Raw genomic sequence first — 15,214 nt, 5'->3', positions numbered from 1 at the left:
AACAGTGCACACTGTGTCCTGCTGCCTCCTGAGGTTCTAGGCAGGGGGCTTTTCTGCCTCACCTAATTCCCTTTCCTATATACTCTTCATCTTTGCTGGTAGCATCCAGGTACCCTGCAAAGTAAAGATGCTACATGTCATCAATCTTGCCTCAGAGGCCAATGAGAAGATTCTGGCAAATTCTCTGAGCTCCTTGGAGCAGAGGCCCCATGAAGACTCCGGCATTAACCTGCCTATTTAACCTTCCTAAGTGAAATGGTGCCTTTAGTGGACAGAAGCAGTCCCTCCTTACGTCTCCTGCATCCAATCTGAGTTGGGTTTTGGAATTCCATGTGCACATGCCTTGTCCCTTCACTACTACTACTACGGTGTTATCTACTGTTCACCTCAATCTTGCTGTAAATATCTGAATTCCTCCAGCCCCAGGGACTGCAAAGAAAGCAGGAAAATTTTTCAAAGACAACACAATGCAGGAGCCCTGAGGTAGAAATTGTGCATGAGATGTTCTTCGGCATTTTTTAAAGATAAATATTTCTCTCCACTAATAAATGTTTCATTGCATCCAAAGTTCTCTTTTTCAATCTACTTGGCACAGACATTCAAGGAGGAGGAGAACAAAGCAGGCAGAAAAGAAGGGTGGCGGGAACGGTGGGCAGAGACTGGGGAAACCACTGACATGTTCTGAACATGAGTCTCAGAAACAATTGCACCAACTCATCCCGATGCCAAGACCTAGAGTCTGTCCTCCCCTCCCCCACCCTCCCTCAAATTTCCTCTAAAACCAGCCATGGGTCTACACATAAAAATAAATTGTTAATCAATGAATGCCATCCTATTTAATTAATTTGTTGCACCTAACAGGCAAGGTGGGAGTAGGGAGCCATTGCACTGGGGAAAAATGATGTTAAGGTAATGGGCTCTCCCACTCTGCCCTGTTTGTAAATCATGGTCTTGACATTTCTCTCTGAAAACTCCCCCTTAAAGACTATAAAATTTTTTTTTAAAGCTGCCTCCATTCTAGTGGATATGGGAATTCAGCCAGACACAGAATCAGAAGGGGTGTGTGTGTGTGTGTGTGTGTGTGTGTGTGTGTGTATACATGATATATACATATGAGTTAGTCTACGGGAGGGTCGGGATGGGGGCAGGGCAAAGATGCTCCCTAACAACCAAATGCTCATTTATGACTACGATGACCTCCGCTGTCCTCTCTATTTACTTTAGGGCTGTTTTTGTCATCAGGCAGTTTTCCTGCTGTGACAGAGGAGACAGAGGAGCGGGGCGGTTTCTTCCTGGGGGTGGGTGGAGGTGGGTGGGATGCAAGCATCCCCATCTGTGTGTGCCTTGTGGGACCGCTAGATTTAATGCAGGATTATGTTACCCCCATGGAGACACTGAGCCCTGGAACACAGCCTACTAACAGGATTAGGGTTTCAGGATTTGAGACAGGGAAACATCAGGGAGGACAGGAGAGAAGAGCAGCTCAGGGACTGGGGCTGGAGAAGAGATGGGCTGGGGAAGAGAGCCCTGTCAAATGATGAGTGAGCTGGAAGGGAATGACCAACGTCATCCAGGAGAGATGGAGAAACCCAGACATTCTAGCTGGGTGGGATGGATCCTCCATACCTGAAAAGCTCCTGACATTGATATTGGGAGATTTATTTTCTAAGAAGGTGACTCTAACTCCCGAGTGGGCACAGGGAGCCACCATCACAGGGAATGAAGTTGTGGAGTGTCTTGGCCACCATCAAGCTTCTTCCCAGGTAGAGTCTCAGCAAACCACCCAGAAGAGAATGGTGACAGCAAAGAATGTGACAATGACTAGATGAGGCTCTTACTCCAGTGCTTCTCAGGGGTTGGTCAAGGAAAGCATGTTCTCAGTCCAAGCAAAATCACAGCCCCCCTGCACACCCCCTTTATGAATTCTTTCCCAGCAGCCCCTGTGTACAATCTCGACCTGGGTGCATGGGGAATTCAGCATCACGACTGTCAGCGCCAGGGATGCTGGCCTCAGCTCCTGGAGACAGTTCAGCACCCATGGGACTTGGGTGCAGCCAGCCACGGGAGCCTGATAGAGAAAAGGTTCGAGCACATGTATAATGAAATTTTCCCTTGAGCTTCATAAGTGCAGAGGCTAAAGGTCTGAGCTCATCCAGTGGCAAATGGATAAGGGACAAATTTAATTACCTAGGGCACTGGATTCATCTCAGTTATAATGGAGGGGGGCAGATAAACTGAGGGACTTGAACTTGGAAAGGACATCGCCCCTCTTCAGAGCACACATAACCATAGTGTAGACACGAAGCAGCCCCACCCTGACTTCTAAAGGTTCATGTTCTTTACTACCTCGTGGTTTGGGACATTGTCCTCATCTTTATACCACAAAGTGATTATCACAGGTCTAAGAGCAAGTAAGACATCCACCAGGAGGTATAAACAAACAAACCCTCAAATTATTAATTGGAGGAAAATTACATCCCTACCAAAAGAATGAGGCTAGGAGGGATGACATTTATCTGGGGCAGCTCAAGTGCAGGACCATTAGATGCAGGGAGAGGTCTGGATGACTTATCATGGTCCCTTCCAGGCCTGTGATTTTAAAAGAGGCAGATAAATATCCCATGGGGCCCTTTTGCTTTTTAAATTGACAACTTGCTTCTGCTCCAGAAGGGCTGTGTGGGTCTAATACATTGACTCTATCTGTAGATAGCCTCCCATCTACAGATCTCCAGGTGCCCTGCCAACCGTGTCTGTGGCACCATTCCATTTGAGTGGATGGAAACACTGAGGCATGGAACTGGGAAGAGAGATCTCCAAGGTCACACAGTACATTATCTGAGAAGATCTGAAAATAGACGCCATGTGCTTCTAACTCTTCGCCAACTGAATTGGGGGTCTGGTCTTCTGATACTACTCTCTCCTTCCAAGTCTCTGATTTAAAAAAAAATGATTTGTTGTCATTTAGAAAATAAATATTGGACAGAGAATGTTTGAAGCTGGGGTGATTATTTGTTTTGGTGGGATGTGGCCAAATCAAACAAAAAGCAACTTGATTTCAACTCTCCATTCTCCTGATTCTGTGATGGAGCCCAAACTCCAAAATGCTGAGCCTTGTGTTCTAAGCCAGGCTGTGCAATCATGACTTTCCTTTAGACCTCCACAAAACCCCATCTCTCCAGGAACATGCACGCCTTTCAGCCCTTAGACTGAACAGCTAGGAAGCCAATTCCCCTCCAGGTACAAGATGAGAAGCAAGGCCTGGGCAGAGAGATCACCTGTCTGCAAATTAAAGCCTTTCACGGGAACTCCATGATTCCCCTGTCTCTAGGGCGAGTCTCAGTCTCTGAGAGCTTCAATTCAATAGGTGGAACGCTGTGAAATTTGGAAGTAAATAAGTCAGTGCCTGAAGGATGCCTGAGCCTCTTGGAGGTTGTTATGTCAATATGATGTGCTTAATGCATTCCTGCCACTTTATCATGGGGTAATTCTGAACACTGGAGGCCCTAACCTTTACCTTATCCCTGTCTTCATCCTTCTGTCCCCAATCTGGTCATCAGTGTGTTACAGAATTTCTCTTTTGTCCCCAACTTTCAAATAGGTGAGACTAGACCAGCAACACCATGACTAAGAGCAAAGTAACCAGAACTATGTCAACAAGGGAGAGGCTCACATCTACCAAAATAAGAGAAAATTGAAGACAAGGGCTTTTGCTTAGACATGTAAGGGCAGTGACCTCTGTCCCATTGTTCTGACACCAATTATGGCTCCACTCCTCAGGCACAGATTCACCCTCTGAAGCAGAGTCATGGGGGTGGGAATCTTAGAGGAGGGCAGGACCTTGACCAAGGCCTCATGCCTTTGAGCTCTGCTGTTATTCTCCCTGTGCCCCTCTCGGTATTTAACTGTGACTACAATCACATACATATACACAAACTTCCATTACTAGATTGACTACACTGTCTGCGTCTGGGATGTTAGTCATATAGTTGGTAAAACCAAAAGCAGTAGTTTCTGCTGTGGTTTCTCAAGAAATGTATGTGAAGCAATTTGTATAATCTAAGGGAGCACGTGGGTTGGATATGGGTTCCATCAGGCGGCTGAGCTCTCTGCCTTGTGGTTACACCATAAATATGCATAAGGAGGGCCCGCCCTATGTGAAAATCATAGGTTCCATGTGGAACTGGATAAAGATTTAGGAATGTGCTGTGCATGTGGCCTGCATAACCAAGCTGTGTTTTGCCAGGAGGATGCTCATAGTCACCCAAAACCAAGTTGACTCGCTTATTGGCAACTTCAAGAATACCTATTGGATAGAGAGAAATCAAGAAGAGCCTGCTCACTGGCAGGGGATGCTGGGAAAGAATTCCTTAGTCTTCCTCACTACCTAGCAGCAAGAAGAAAGTCATTTCCCTGTAGGCTCAGACCTTGCCTTGCCCAGCTTGGGTCCAAATTGCAAATCATATTTTGCAAGGAAATAGCACGGTCATCCCCTGTCACCTTGAGTGCTCGCTAATCTTGTTTTTCTCTGATTCCCCCAATTCCCTGGTCTTTGATATGCCACATTGGTGTTGACAGTGACAAGGGAATTAAAAATCTAGTTTCCAAATTTCTGCCCCAAATGTCCCAATCCCCTCTTCCCTATCTGTGTGCTGGGAAGGCAATTGCCAACAGTTTCCTTCACCCCAGAGCTGAGCAGCCTGCTGCCTTCCTCCCTGCTCTGCTTTTTCCTTAGGTCCTGCTGTCTGAATTTCACTTTCAAGCCCACCACTTAGCACCAGTTAGCTTGGCAATGTGCCCAGCATCTAGAGGCCACAAAGAGAAACTCAGTGGTAGTACCAGCGTGGAGGAAACCTCCCCACACTGCCTCCAGGTCCCCTACTCACCCCGCCTCCCCCTCATGGCATCAAATCAAACTGTGGCAGACTTGACAAATCTATTTGGCACAGTTTACTCAACTATTTCAACCCCAACAGGCTGGAGAGCCACACGGACGCACCACGAGCGGTACAGAATCTGCACATTAAACAGATATCTGGGGGACACCCACTAATGAAGGGGCAGCAGAGAACACCCTTGCAGGGTAGGATGGGGAAGGCCTGCTGGCTGCCTACCACACGAGTAGTGTAGTGGGGGAGCTTGGGGAGCAGGGCAATGCCTACTTGGCCAGCTTTCCATTTTCCTGCCTGAGTACCAGGAGGATGGATTTCTAATGGGGAGAGAAAGGGCTTTTCCTCTGTCCCAGCTCCCTTTATTTGGGCAAGACTGATTCTCTAAAACAAAAACAAAAACCCTGCTTCTTGTTGGCTCCTGGGGAGAGAAATTTAGCCAAGAGTGGGCAGAGCAGGCAAAAGAGAATGCATTCAATACGAAAGTTGAGGAGGACGATTCTGAAGAGCAGAAAGCTAAATTCAATTCTCAGGAATATCTTCCCTGCAGAATGAGTACCAGGGATAAAGCCAGGGAGGACAGCATTCTATCAAAATGTGCAGTGCTAAGGTATTTCCAAAAGAAGATTTCCTACAAATGGTGTTTTAAATAGCATCCCGGTCCATCTGTGTGCTTTTAAAATCAGCTTATGCTACAGTATCCCTCTGGCCAGGGCTGCTTAGTCATTGAGCCTGGACAGGGAGACAGTCAGGTGAGCCCATTCTTCTTCCCCAGGACCCACCCCTACCCAGCTGCTGGCCCTTGCTTGCTAGCTGAGCTTCTGAGTTCCATGTTTCTTATTGAAAAGGCAGATGAAGAGAGAAAGGGCATGAGTGGAAAAGGAGTGGGTGGACTCAGTATGTGGACTCAGCCCAGAGCTCCCAGCACCCAATGCCGATTTAGCTTGCCATTCCCAACTGTTGTGTGGTAACTCCTCCTGAAGCCAAGTCAACCGGAAACCAGACCTGCTCACAGGTCACAGTGGGAATGTCTTTTCATCGCTAAGTACCTCACTTTCCTTACTGGGGCAATGGGGAGTGTATGCACATGTGTGTGAGTGATACCTGGGTATATCTAGAAACAGATTTTCCCGTGAATAGTGCCATGTTACTATGGCGATTTTAATTTTTTTTAATCTACTCCTTTAAAAACTTGCATTTCCCAAGTGGCACTGCCAACATTATATAATGTTCAGGGTTTTCTGGGTACAAGGCTTTCACTTGTACCAGTAGTTTGTACAGCAAACTTCCTTGGGACAATGACAGGGCTGAGGAGAGTCCCTTCTGGAAAAGCTCTTTGGCCACAGTGCTTTCTTTTGATAATCCACATCCCATCAGACCAAGGCCTGGTGGAACTGTAGTACTAAAGAGCAGGAACCCCCTCCCTGTCTCTGGATTACCTTCCCGGAAAGGATGAGCAGCCTCTGGGTATTTCAGGACATGGCACTTGACTTGCCGACCTGAGAGTCAGCCATGGTCTGCAGGTCAGCAGCCTGTTCTCCCGACACATACTCCCTGTCCCCACCCAGGTGACATTCCACTATTTCCAATAAGCCCTCCATATGCTAAGTGTGCTGTATGACTACACATCGCCAGCTGCAGACCCAGAATGTCACGTGTCTCAGGAAACACTCTCATCCCTGTGGACAACAAAAGCCCCACACGGCCCCCAGGGACCACATGTCCACTGAAGGTACCAGCCGGGAGGATTCAATGCCTCACTGCGAAGCATGATGGCCAGTTCAGATCCCATTCCTGACAAACTGTATTTCTCCTCATTATTTATTGTCCTCTTTCTTCTCTGGGACATTGTGATCCCCTCTCAGGATTTGTGCCCTTTCATTTCCAGACCTCAGTAACTCCTGAACTGCAGTTTCGTGTGGTTTTGTGATTGTTAACCCAGCATGTGGAAGGGACTCGGGCCATAAATGCTCAATGAATCCTGTGTGGGGAGACCTGGCTGGGGAATGCATTTTCTCCTTCATTTGCAGTCAGAGTACACTCTGCAAGAGCTCTCGCTTTCTCTCTCTCTCTCTCTCTCTCTCTCTCTCTCTCTCTCTCTCTCTCTCTCTCTCTCTCTCTGTTGTGCAAAATGCAACAGCAGCCAGGCTGTCGGAGAAATGGTGTTTTCCAATCACTTTAGCATAAGAAAGAAGATTTTTCAGGGCCAGCGTGTTCCTTGTCTCCATCAATTATTTGAGCTCCACTAAACAAGGCTGCCTCCCTGTGTGGGATCAACTCGAAGCTCCTCTTGCCCCATCCCTCCTGCACCCTTCCAGCGTGCCCTCAAGGTAGGAAACTGGATTTACCTTGTGGTTTTTGCCATGCCGGTATACCATCCAGTCTTCCCCATTAGTGCTGACCTCTAGCTTGTAGGATTTGACATAGTAGCCATTCTGGGTTTCCCTGGAAATTGCTCCCTGTGTTGCAATGGCCGTGAGAACCGTTAGAAAACGCAGGTCCACCTGGGAAGAAAGGAAGAAGAGTCAGGGGACCACCACTCACAACGGGGGTAGCACCTGGATTTTTTCTGCAAAGGACACAGATATTATACTTGACTCACAAGCTGGCTGCATGATTCACAAGACAGATTTTGTAATTAGTATCAATTTCCACTACATAATTAAACCCAACTTACTTGACACTTTGAAAATGTAGCTTGATTTTTTTCTTTCTCTTTCCTTTTTTTTTTTTTGCATGTCCGAATGGATGGTATTTAGTTTCTCCTATCCATTGAACATCTAGAATTATAACCCCCTCCTTATTTAACTATGGTCTGCCTTGGACTGTGAAAGCAGATGCTATTTTAAAGAAGAAATGAGAGGCTGGGGTTGTGGCTCAGCGGTAGAGCACTTGCCTAACATGTATGAGGCACTGGGTTCAATCCTCAGCACCACATAAAAATAAATTTTTTTAAAAAATAAAGGCATTGTGTCCATCTACAACTAAAAAAACAACAAAAAACAAAACAAAACAAAAAAAGAAATGAATGGCTAAATCCACTCTACTCCAGTCCAGTCCAATTCAATCCAATTTTCTTGGACTGCAAAATACCCTGGTTGCAAAAGTCACAGCTCATAGCTGTCTCTCCTCCCCATACTCCTTTGCTCCATTGTGTCCTTAGTTGCTCAGGTCACCAAAAGGTCAAAGGGCAGGCAGAGTCTGCCCAAGCAATTAGGCTTATGCACCAAGACCTGACCTTTTGCTCTACAAAGAGGATGGTAAACATTTGGAGGTTCCTCTGCTCTCACGAGGCCAAACCCATTTGGAAATTGCTAGATGTTCTTTCTTCGCCAGCCATGTTCTTTCTTAGTGGCAGTCTCCATGTGATCAAAATGTAGCTTGTGCACACTGGTAAAAATTCCACAAGCATCACTGGCTTCTTAATATGTGCATGGCAATATGAAACATTCAAAGGAAGTATGTGGTGCTGTCCATGTGTATGAATAACAGGTGGAGAGCAATAAGAGAAGTATGTGAATAAGGACCAAAAATAAGGAGTACAATCAATGGGCAGGAATACTGCCAATTACAAAGGGAAACTTTCTAGAAGCTTTGCAAGATGAAAGGATTTTTGGAGAGGAAGAAAGGAGAGACAGTGACAAATGGCCTTTGGGTTGTGCTGTCAGAACCTCTGTGGGCTCCCTGGAGTTTCCAAGTGGTCTTTCTCCCTTTCCTGCTGTCTGCTCTGCAGTGTCCTTCTTAGAGCAGAGGTCACCGTGTCGCATCAGAGTTAGGACAGGCTTGTCAGTGGGTCACAAGGCTGTCTGTGTATGTCATAAAAGCAGACACTGCTCTGGTATAGAACTAGCAGCTTGCTCTTCCCCTGTTTACTTCTTCCCAGAGGATAAGAACTGGACCAGTCTGCAGAGCAGGAGGATCACTCAACATGAGCTGCAAGACTTGTTCAGAAAGAAGGCAAACAATAGTCTGAAAAGACGCTGCAGAGCATCTGGGCAACTTGAATTTCCTTCCCCATCGTGACATTTCCCCATGTGTTCTTCTGATAGCTATGTGTAAAACCTTCCTGGCAGGGTTCCTGCCAAACAGCAAAGATCAGGAGAAGTTGTCATATTCAGTTAGCACCCAACAAACCTGCCCTTAGGGAAGTGCCCACCCCCCACCCCAGTCTCTGATACCCATTGTGCCAAGAATGAGGAAGATCTGGAACCATTTCTAGAATGTTCATTGGATACTGCAAACCCCACAGGGCAATCAGCATACTGGTCAAACAACTTCTCCCAGACCCATTAATCTCCACAAGAGCAAGGACAGGGTCCCTTTTACTCATCAATTTATCCCAGCACATAGCATAGTGCCTGCCGCGCTTTCTGTGCCTGGTTTGGATGAACGGATGAATGTTGTTATCAAGTAGGCTGTATTTTCTTCATGTCCTTTGCTCACTGTAGCCGAGGGGCCACCCCACTGCCCTACCAAGACAAACAACACATTGTATGTCCACTGGTATCTGAGTAAGTACCTGGAGATACTCCTTGTTGGAATCCAAGTTGGGGGTCCAGCCATTGTCATCACCATGGAGTCGGCTTTGTTGAGGGGTCCACCTCCCATCAGAGTAGGTGGACGAGGCACTGATCTGTTCATTAGCAATCCGGCCAGACTCCATTCCCAGAGGAACATTGCACTGAAAGTCTGGGGAGTGGAGATGGTCAAGAGCAGAGTTAAGCATCCCAAGCTCAAAGCCCTGGGGGGCCAAATACACTGCTCCTTTCTAGGGACAAGTTGTTGCAGGTTTTGATAAAGGATCAACTTAAAGACTCTAATTAAAAACTCCCATTTTAAAAACAACTACACCAAGATACAGAGCTTCACAGACCCTCTGGGTCTGAAAGAAACTAAATTGGACCTAAAAGAAATTAGGGTATGGATAAATAAGAATCATCATACAAATTAAAAATATACTCTAAAACAGAAGAACTGTTACTGCTGCGGGCTACGGATGGTCTCAGATGCCAGATGCACCAATATTGCAATCCAGGTAAATGTGAGATAGACTTCTGGCAATTTGGGTGGGCCAATCCATCGTGGGAAGCCTGCTTTATTAATAAACACCCAGGAGGCACTTTTGCATCTTTCTCTCTCACTCAACTCTCTCACGAGTTCTGGCTTACAGACAGATTTTGCAAAGCATAAATATGGGTCTGTGGGACCCTGCTCCAGGAGCACATGCATGTCACACTACATTCCAGGCACCACCTATCTGGGCAAATAGACCCAAGAGTCACTTTCTCTGGCCTTGTGCCATCAATTACATTGTTGTCCTTCCCCTGGATGCTTTGGACACTGACCAATATTTGTGTATGCATATATTTGATAAGTACAAGAAATCATTTTCAGGTATCAAACCTGTTCTTTAGCTCTGTGGCTGGACTAGCCATTTGCAGGACCTGTTATAATTGGCCATACTGTTTCTTTGTCCTGAAGTCTTTACAAACTCTTTGATGAAAGAACAAAAGCAAAAAAGCCAGAGCCCAACCCAGTGACTTTTCTGCAAGCCATACTACAGTGTCCCCAGCTGCATAGGTGGTGAGCTGTCCACACTGTGGTAGCTCTCATCATCCTTAAAGTGCTTCTTTCTTCCTTAAAGAGATTGTGTGGTTTTCTAAGTGGAAATGGCCACACACTGAAGCACATGGCCAAGAACAGCTGATTTGAAGATGGAGCCAGGGCTGGATGCTGATGGCCTGGACACTCCTTGTTGGAATCCAAGTTGGGGGGGAGGGGTCCAGCCAATCCCAGGAGACCTGGGTTAGAGCAATGGTTTCCAATGCTTTGCGCAGTGCCTGGCATATAGCACAAGCTCTAAAAACTATATTTCTTGGAAGTGTGAAGTGCAAGTTCAAGCAGTTTTGTCATCTAGCCAGGGAATATCTTCTCAGGGACAGAGATGTTTAGTGGTGAAAAACATATATGCAAAAAGAGGTTTAAAATAGCTCAGTTTGGTGACAATGGCCTCGAGGCTTTGGGTGGAAAGAAAATGGTTCCAGACTAAAAAATGTTAGACCCTATGTAGATTATCCTAGCAATCCTTTTCACTCAGATGAGGGAACTGAGGCTTGAGAGGGTCCTACAACTTTCCCTAAGAGTAATTCTTGGTAAGCACATTTTTTTTCTTTAAAGAAACTGGCACCCAGATGGGCATTAGCTCTTTTTGAGGGGGGAGTGGTACTGGGGATTGAACTCAGGAGCATTAGACCCCTGAGCCACATCCCCAGCCCTATTTTGTATTTTATTTAGAGACAGGGTCTCACTGAGTTGCTTAGTACCTCATTTTTGCTGAGGCTGGCTTTGAACTTGTGATCCTCCAGCCTCAGCCTCCTGAACTGCTGGGATTACACGTGTGCACCATGGCACCCAGCTTTGACATTGGCTCTTTGCTCATGCATCTGCCTGACATGGGGATGTGGTTCCCATTCCTTGAACTCAGATGCCACAGAAAATCCTGCGGAGTTCCTATTTCCTTCTCTCTCAGAGGTCAGTTCCTTCACCTGTCCCCCCTTTTAGCCCTGATGCAAGGACACACAGAAGTTCTCAACTGTCCAACTCACTCTCTAGTGGCTCCTGGTGAACCAGGTAGTATCGTGCAGAGAAGCCATCCTTGGCCACCGCCATGTCCGTGTGAAAGGTCAGGGATAAGATCCCTGTTGATGAGCGGAGTTCGGAAGGTGTTTTGGTCCCACAGTACTTGCCAATCAGGGGGCCAACTGGACACACAAGACAAAAAGAGGTCAGAGGAGATGAGAATATCAAACTTGATTTCCCACACATTCCCCTTCCCACTGCCACATGCCATTTCATCCAGCATCACTTTGTATCCCTTGGCATAAGAACCAAAGAGGTGTTTCAAGAGCAATGTCTAATAGTTTTCCTACATGCTAAAAAGGACTTTCAGTGAGATGGCTTCATTCTGTTCCTACAGCCCCAGAGATGGGCCAGAAAGGTATCATTACAATGCCTGCTCTGCAGAAGGAGAAATTGAGTTTCAGAGGTCATGTAATGATTCCTTGTTCACACTGCTGGGAAATAGAGCAGAGACTCCAACCCAACTAGCTTCCCAACTAGATTTTATGCTTTTCCCAAGAATTAAAATTGCTCTTGCTTAGTCATCAAGTATCCCTTATAATGGAAAATCCTTAGAATAATTACAAAAGTACTGACTCTATGTTGGCCTTCACTTGGGGCAGACAGATTCCTCTTGGCTTTGAGTGATGCACCTTTCCAACATCTACGATTATTTAGTAATAATAAAATTATAGTAGTAATAACGATGATGACAGCAGCTAACTTACATAGCTAAAACACAGATAGGTGAAGCAATGTGCCAAGGTTGCACAGAACCAGGATACAAGCACAGTCAGTCTGGATCCAGAGTTCTATTTGGTCCCAGGGTTTGGCTGTTGAGTCACTTCCTATCCTGACAACTAGGTGTGGAAAATGATCTCACCTATAGGTTTTGCCATCCTCTCCCAAGTACTCACTCAACCTCCTACCCTCTTTCAAAGAAAATGTCTACACCTCCAGAGAAAGTAGACCACCTGTCTGTAATTTTATTAAAACCATCCTTGGTGAAGGGGAAGCCAAGAAATGGGTCACAAAGAACTCGAAGGAGCCCTGAAGTCTTTGTTTTCTCCTTTTATCATTACTAGAGCAATCCAGAGGCAAAGACCCAGTGACAGAGTAGTGCCCTGTGGCAGTGATGTCACTCACCGTGGGGAATGCCGTCCCAGATGTCCAGCCAGTCATACTTGCAGTCTCCCTCTCCCACCTGCAAAGGGTCATGCTCCAGGTCAAAGGTCAGGAACTGCAGGATGATCTCCATCTTGGGTTTGGCCAGGATGGTAAAGGTGCAGTCCAAGTTGTGTGGGTACTTCTCAGGAAAGCCAGGAGATTCGATGGTCCCATTAGGGCTGGTGAAGTTTTTTGAACAATCTTCAGAGCCTGTGTGTCAAAGAAAATTTGGAGCATTAAGAAGAAGAAGGCTTTCTTTGCTGCCTCTGTCACAGGAGTTATTTAAATGTTTGGACCCCAATTCACCTACTCACGAGGTGAGGTTTTTCTTCCTACTCAAATAGCCCTTGGAGAAACATACTCTATCCATCCACATTTCAAGGCCTGGAGCCAGAGCCTCTTTAGGACAGAAATTAGGGAGGTGCAGCCAACTTGCTCTGTATATTAGAGTAAGAGCAGCAATTGAGGGTTTGGGGAGAGAAGTGTGTGTGTGTGTGTGTGTGTGTGTGTGTGTGTGTGAGAGAGAGAGAGAGAGAGAGAGAGAGAGAGAGAGAGAGAGAGAGGGATTCTCTTGAAAAGAGGAACAGAGTCTTCTTTCTCAATTACTCAGCTGCTCACTCCAGAAATGTAAGTTATTTCAATCCTTAAGGAAGGCTTGCTGGTTGCCACTAGGGAAAACAATGTCACCCCTTATTTATTGCTGACCTCAACACTAGCCCCTATTGTACCACAGCCAACTAAGTGCCCCTTCTCCCTCCAAGATCCAAGGTGCCTCAGGGGAGGGGCAAAGGGGAGCCTGGGTCTCATTCATGTCATGACTATATTAAAACGAGCTGCTCTGTAGTGGTCAGACAATTAACAATCGGTGTTTTTAGCCGGTGGATCACAGCGGGGTGTTGGGGATGTTAAAGGCTGCTCCAGCAGCAAGTTTGGAAAAATGCAGCAGTGTATTGACATTTGGAAGGCTTCTGGTTCCTCTGTGGTGGGGATGGCCTTGTTTCTCTCCTCCATGCTTGTGTCTGCTTTCTGGGGACGCAGGGAGGCATCCTGATTACATGCGGCACACATTCGCAGGCAGTGGCAAGCTCCCAGGGCAGCAGGAGCCCTTAAGAAGAATACAGCGACTGCATCTCCTGATGCCTCTAGGTGGAGTCATATTTAAACAGCCCTGGTTGTGTTTTCACCAGCCACCGTCTGCCAGGGCAGAACCATGGATGGAGCCTGGGAGCATGGAGACTTGGACCATGGATCCACGGATAGACACAGAGCAAGAACTGGTACCAGCTACTATGGATAGAAATGCTGGAAAATTAAAATGGATTTCATACAACACATTTGGATTTTAAAATAAGAAAAGGAAGTAGGATTTATGAGGAGGATAATAGACACTCTAAGCATGAAGGAAAAAAAAAACACACAGAGAAATACTCAATAAACCAGGTGTTTACTGGCAGGAAGTGTCCTCTGGGGATCACACCGAAATATAACTATGTGATGTCAATACGCTGATCTTAGCCTGCAGCGATGTCTTTATCTACAGCTCCTGTAGCAGGTACCTCTTTATTGATGATGGCTTTCTGGAAAGCTGCAAATGCCTAACTTGGAAAAGGTGCCATGCAACTAGTGGGGGAGGGGGTCCTTATGACTTTCTTTAGGTCAGACCAGACTGGAAATTCCAATCTCCCCCACCTAACTGTCCATTACCGACTCCCTTCTCCTGGTGCTCAGTGCTCCATGGTAGGCCTGAGTAGCATCGGAACTGGGGACACAGGAGGCAAGAGCTAACCTTCATGATGCCACATCTCAGATGCTCTGTACTCCATCATTCAGAGGCATGCTCATGGTAGGGCAGGCCCAGGGCTGAGAGTGGGCAGCTGGGCCTAGAGGACCATCTGGGATGGCCTCCCTGCGGCTTTGTTTAACTCCAATTCCTAAGGGTCTCCTTCCTGGCCCAGGATGATGCAATTTGGCAGAGCCAAGCCAAATTGGCAGGTCTTCAGGGGGCCAAGAGGAATTTTGAAGAGGTTAGGGTTTATGGCAGCTATGTAGCCTTCTTCACGTGGGCCACTTGGGGAGCCTCACACATGACAGTGTGGAAAGTACCTCTCCATTCACAATTTGCTTGAGAGTTAGAAAAGCTATCCTTATTGTCCTCCTTAGAGTTTGCTCCATTATCATTTCCCTAGAAGGCAGGGGAATTTATGGTGGAATGTTCTTTGTCCTGTCACCAGTGGGAGACTACAAGTGCTTCCACAATGCACATCTAGAGAGTTCAAGATAGGCCTGGAGAATGTGAGATTCTAAATGATTCCTGGTTCTGAGATCCTGCATTCAGGAATTTTTTCAACCTTGGGTACCTAAGACTAAAAAGAAAAAAAAGAAGTGTGTATGTCTGATACATTGCTAGAAATGGGTATTATGGTTTCTGGCTTATTTTGAACAGGTTGGGAAGACTTATATGGAGATTTATCCTTTTTTATGCAGAAAAAAAAATCAATCGTGTCTATTAAAATCATAGATTTGCCTCTAATTGCACCATGGTT

General features: G+C 46.3%; 1 protein-coding gene across 4 annotated transcripts in view; it reads right to left on the bottom strand.

The window, feature by feature from the left end:
• Window positions 1-15,214, bottom strand: part of NRP2 (neuropilin 2) — a 115,378-nt gene that overhangs the window by 61,904 nt on the left and 38,260 nt on the right. For all 4 annotated transcript variants that reach the window (XM_081260940.1, XM_081260943.1, XM_081260941.1 and 1 more), the window contains exons 4-7: window positions 12,651-12,881; window positions 11,492-11,647; window positions 9,406-9,575; window positions 7,235-7,390 (exon numbers count right to left, since the gene is read on the bottom strand). In XM_081260940.1, the coding sequence (XP_081117066.1) occupies window positions 7,235-7,390; window positions 9,406-9,575; window positions 11,492-11,647; window positions 12,651-12,881 (713 nt within the window). The remainder of the gene's footprint in view (window positions 1-7,234; window positions 7,391-9,405; window positions 9,576-11,491; window positions 11,648-12,650; window positions 12,882-15,214) is intronic.

Source organism: Spermophilus citellus (assembly GCF_964194105.1).
Source record: "Spermophilus citellus genome assembly, chromosome: 11".
Lineage (NCBI taxonomy): Eukaryota > Metazoa > Chordata > Mammalia > Rodentia > Sciuridae > Spermophilus > Spermophilus citellus.
Note: the sequence above shows the minus strand (reverse complement) of the source record. Positions and strands in the feature narration are given on the sequence as shown.